This window comes from Pongo pygmaeus, chromosome X, assembly GCF_028885625.2.
Source record: "Pongo pygmaeus isolate AG05252 chromosome X, NHGRI_mPonPyg2-v2.0_pri, whole genome shotgun sequence".
NCBI lineage: Eukaryota > Metazoa > Chordata > Mammalia > Primates > Hominidae > Pongo > Pongo pygmaeus.
Genome location: NC_072396.2, coordinates 17,329,261 through 17,334,202, shown reverse-complemented (window position 1 = coordinate 17,334,202; position 4,942 = coordinate 17,329,261). Strand labels below are relative to the sequence as shown.

Here is a 4,942-nt window from a genome sequence, read left to right as displayed (position 1 = left end):
CTTGTGTTTTTTTAAAAGCTTAGTAGGGGTGTGGGGGGGGGCGGGGGAGTCTGCTTTTTGAGTAGAAATGGGTAAAATGGTACCTTTGGACTCCTACAGTTAAGGCCACATGGATAATAAAAGAATACACAGAAGCTGTTAAGTTTATCATACATATTTACTTAATCTATACAGAATCAAGTAGATAAAATCAGATTCACATTAGTGAAAAATCTCTACAAAATGTCTTTGAAAAGCAAAACAAGACTGCCTCTTAACAATTCGTATCCTCATGAAAGACGTGGGCTGTAAAAATAAAGCAGTGTGTTTAGCACAAACTAGAAGATATCTGCATCATTTTTTTTCACAGTTATTTCCATCTACAGTCTGAAAGAGGTAGATTTTTCTGCAACACCTGAGAATTGAATTGTGATAACCAGGTGTAATAAAGGCAGTTGCATACATAACTGAAAAATACTGGTCTCAAGACCAAGAAATGTACTCCTAACAAGTCTGAGGATGAAATGGTCCATATTACCCAAGACCCAAGTTTTCTCTACACCTTGGAGTCTACCGTCACTATAAATAATACACATCACGATTCCATGATGGTGCAACAATTGCAAAGTGAATTCAACATTTAAACCTTTTCTGGGCCAGCCTAGTAGCATTACAGTGTTCTAGAATATGGTAGATATGGGGTGTGCTACAAAGCCCCAACACTGGGCTGGTGAGGTGATCACTGTAGGAGGATGTCCTTCTCAGAGGGTCCCATTTGTTTTTATTCACAGGGTAATGGGAGGAAGGGTTCTGAAAGGACAACAAATGCATCCCAGACAGAATCCATATCCTTTCAACACTATAATAGCATCTAGCTAAAAATACAAAGTAAGCCAAAAGCAGCAGGCCAAGTACTGTTAATCAATCACATTGCTTTAAAGCCCTTGGAAGTATGCAACAGGCCCAAGATTTACAATCATCTTCCACACAGGACAAGCACCACAAAGAAGCGTGGTGGGCTACACAGATGGCTTAATAAAATGTTAAGAGCTGTACATCCAGCAGAGTTCTTGTGAAATGTGATCATTAGTACTAATTTTAAGGTAGATTATATTTCTGATCTATACCTGCATTCCCCCCCCGACCAGGGAAATGAGTCTAGTATTTTAGTAGCAGAACAGGGTGTACTCACAAGAGGCTGTTGGAGGGTGTTGTTTTTTGCTTCTGACTCATTTTGATGGTAATTAGATAATCTACTTTACTTTGTGGATTTATTTTCCTCCACTGTCTGGCCCCTTGAATTAACATGACTGATGGTGAAGGCTTAGATACAACCCTCCTCCACTCCAGGCGGTTTCCTATCTGTTGGACAATTTTCAATTCTTTCAACCCAGTTTAGACCATGAATGTGACAGGACTTTACAAATAACACTTGTAACAAAGAGAAAACCCTTTTAACTGGACAAAACAGAGTTTATTCAGTCCAGTAAGCAATTTAACAAGTGTCAGTCTGATAGTTTTGCTCAGTGGAATGTGCTAACATCAGTTCTAGTAGAACCTTTTATTTCATAAAGCATTTCAATGCAAATTATACCAGGGACAAAGTCAAAACTTCCATCAGTGCAGCCTGATTAATCATCTGCATAACTGAGCCACATTCAACATTGAAACAAAGAACTAATTCAAAAGTTATATGCTTAATTTCAAGTTTTCCCCCAGTCCAAGTGTACAGACCATGATAATACTGTGGCTTTTCTTTTTTCTTCTTAAAAAAGAGATGGTAACTAAGAAGGGGGTGAGAAACAGACTGAACGCATAAGTAACAGATCCTGACTAACACTCTGCCAAGTCTTCCCAAAGTAAAAATGTTGGTGCCAGTGTTTGTTTTGGAAATGAAAATCAATTTCGGTTGGTACTGATCCATAATGAAAATTCCCTTTTGAAAAACCTGGAGTACTTTGCTGGTGGAATTTTTGTAATAACTTTCAAGTAGCCAGAAGGTATTGGAGAAACTTCTGCCTAGTGAAAGTGACACGTGAATTGACCGTCCTTGTCTTTGACAAGGGACTTCATTGAACGGCAAAACATGAACACCAGTTTTCAAAGAATAAGTGGGCTTCTATGGGAAGTGCAGAATATGTACTGAAATCCCAAATCAGAATCAAACACAAACCGCCATCCTCTACGGGAGCCCCTCATGGTCCAAATCCCACACCTGAAACCAAAGCAGGATGACTGTTCAGTCACATAAACACTAAGCTTATTTGTCTAGTGATTTGCCTGTATGTACTATTTTGTCCACAAGTGACATCTTTATATACATATTCTGCTGAAACTTAGGATTCTAGGCATGTGGCCATCTCAATTTGTCCCGAGATATGTTTTCAAAAAGCTAATTTCAATCAAATATGCTTCTGACCCAACACTAGTTTTATTTTTACTTGGCATTTAAATGGGTTATTAGACAAAACTAATCACCTTGGTATTTTCTTTTTCTGAATAATATTAATGGGGGGGCTAAGACGTTTAAATTAATATTGTTTTCACGTCAAGGAACCATCGTCAGAACAAAGTTCCCTTGTAATGGTCGGCCCTGTCAGTGAAATTTTCATTAGGATGATAATGTGCAAGGAGCAGGAAGAGAAGGACAAGGCAATGAACACATGCATTCCAGTGGAAGGAGAATGAGGCCGATGTGCAACACAGCTGAGGAAAATTTATAGATTAAACTATTCAAAACTGCTAAGCAGCCTCCTGTACCACATAAGTCCAGTAGTTCTAAGAAAATACAGATATGGTAGAAAAAGTAAGAAAATTTTCACCACAAAACCAATAGTTAACTACTAACAGAGAAAGTTATACACAAAATATATCTCTCAATACAGTGATCACACCTCATCTTAGTCAACCGACTCAATGGCCGGAGCAGAGCCTGTGGACGGGGGCTTTTGCACGGCGCTTCTCTGGCTCTTGGGCTCAGCCTCCAGGTGCGCTCCCAGGGCTCTTTTCGAGGAAGTGTTCAGCTCCTTGTGAGAATCCAGGGCAGTACAGGGCTGCATCACAGGTGTTGCTAAATCCCTGTTGGCCGCTTTGATGGATACCTGCTCTTTCAGGACTTCCACCTTCTCATTGAGCTCATTCCTTTCTGTTTGAAGAGCCCTGCACAGCTTCTCTAACCGTTCCAGTTTTATTTGAAGGGCCTTGTACTCTTTATCACGGACTGTTTTCTGTAAGAAAAAAGAGGATTTCTGTAACCTTGTTAAATATCAATCAGGTTACAAAAAAATTAAGCCAGCTGAGCCATATTGGACACTTCTCACCTATGGAACATGTTCCATCTCTTCAGCCCTCCTAACATTCTAGCTAGCTAGCATGACTGCACCCATAACTATACCGAATGAGATTTAGCATATTGTTTCGGGGGGACAAAATTAAATTCCTTTTGTCACTTTTTTTTTTTTTTTGAGACAGAGTCTTGCTCTGTTGCCAGGCTGGAGTGCAATGGTGTGATCTCGGCTCACTGCAACCTCTGCCTCCTGGGTTGAGGTGATTCTCCTGCCTCAGCATCCCAAGTAGCTGGGATTACAGGTGCACACCACCACACCCAGCTAATTTTTGTATTTTTAGTAGAGATGGGGTTTCACCATGTTAGCCAGGATGATCTTGATTTCCTGACCTCGTGATCTGCCCGCCTTGGCCTCCCAAAGCTCTGGGATTACAGGTGTGAGCCAAAGATAAACTTTTTAAGACATTTCCTATTGAACTATTAAGGAAATTCAAGATATCACAAACAGTAAGCAGACACAAAGGCCTACATACAGAAAATGACTCACATCTACATAGATTTCTCCTCTACCAATTTTTAGATGAGAAGTTTGTTGTTTTTTTTTTTGAGACAGAGTCTCGGTCTGTCGCCCAGGCTGGAGTGCAGTGGTACAATCTCGGCTCACTGCAACCTCTGCCTCCCAGGTTCAAGCAGTTCTCCTGCCTCAGCCTCCTGAGTAGCTGGGATTACAGGCACCTGCCACTATGCCCAGCTAATTTTTGTATTTTTAGTAGAGACGGGGTTTCACGATGTTGGCCAGGTTGGTCTCGATCTCTTGACCTCGTGATCCGCCTGCCTCAGCCTCCCAAAGTGCTGGGATTACAGGCATGAGCCACTGCGCCCAGCCGAGAACAAGGTTCTTGTACACATGTGCCCCAGCGTTTTCTTTCTTTCCTGAAGTGTTATATAAAACAGGCAAAACGTACTTTGTTGCTTTTTTTGAAAGCCTAATAAGCTAGAAAGGCCCTACATGCTGCATCAGCACCACCTGCATGCTTGTAAGAGAGGCAGATTATCTGCCTCCGCCCCCAAGAACTAGTGACTCAGCCTCTGGGAGGAGCCCAGCAATCCTGGTCTTAACAAGCAGGAGTTTGATGCAAGCTCAAGTTTGAGAAATCACTGCTGTAGAAGAAAGCAAAATCTAGATGTTTTATGCTGTCTCCAACACAAGCCTGGGCTGATTAACTGGGTGGTAGGAAGCTCAGCCCCTCACTCAGGGCCCTGTCCCTAACCTAACTGCCAGGAAAGAAGTCACAGATTCTACCCAGCAACTCATCCCCACCCCCACCCCAGCGCGGGCTGGAGTCCTCAGCTATGGCAGTAGTGTTACAGCACACGTCCCCGGCCCCGATAGGTACCTGAACTCAAGGAGTCCCCATGACTAAGGCTACACCTTAGTCGCAGGAAACCATCTCACCTCTTCAGCCATTTGCAGAAGTGCTTTATTATTGTTTTCCCATTTGGTACGCCATATTATTGTTTCTTTTTCCAGTTTTTTAATTTTCTTTGTCATCTGTGAACACAATTGCACATTTAAATTCTAAGTTCCCTTCCTTATCTCTACTCCCTGTCCACAAAAATGTTTCTGTGCCCCTCCCCTCCCCCATCCCTGCACCTCCCTCACCCGGCTGACAGCTG

General features: G+C 42.1%; 1 protein-coding gene across 1 annotated transcript in view; it reads right to left on the bottom strand.

Annotated features, from left to right (window-relative positions):
• Positions 1 to 138: 138 nt before the first annotated feature.
• TXLNG (taxilin gamma) overlaps positions 139 to 4,942 on the bottom strand; it is a 62,640-nt gene continuing 57,836 nt past the window's right edge. Inside the window, exons 9-10 of the mRNA XM_054470731.1 lie at positions 4,722 to 4,817; positions 139 to 3,206 (exon numbers count right to left, since the gene is read on the bottom strand). Coding sequence (XP_054326706.1) covers positions 2,880 to 3,206; positions 4,722 to 4,817 — 423 coding nt within the window. The 3' untranslated portion in view covers positions 139 to 2,879. The remainder of the gene's footprint in view (positions 3,207 to 4,721; positions 4,818 to 4,942) is intronic.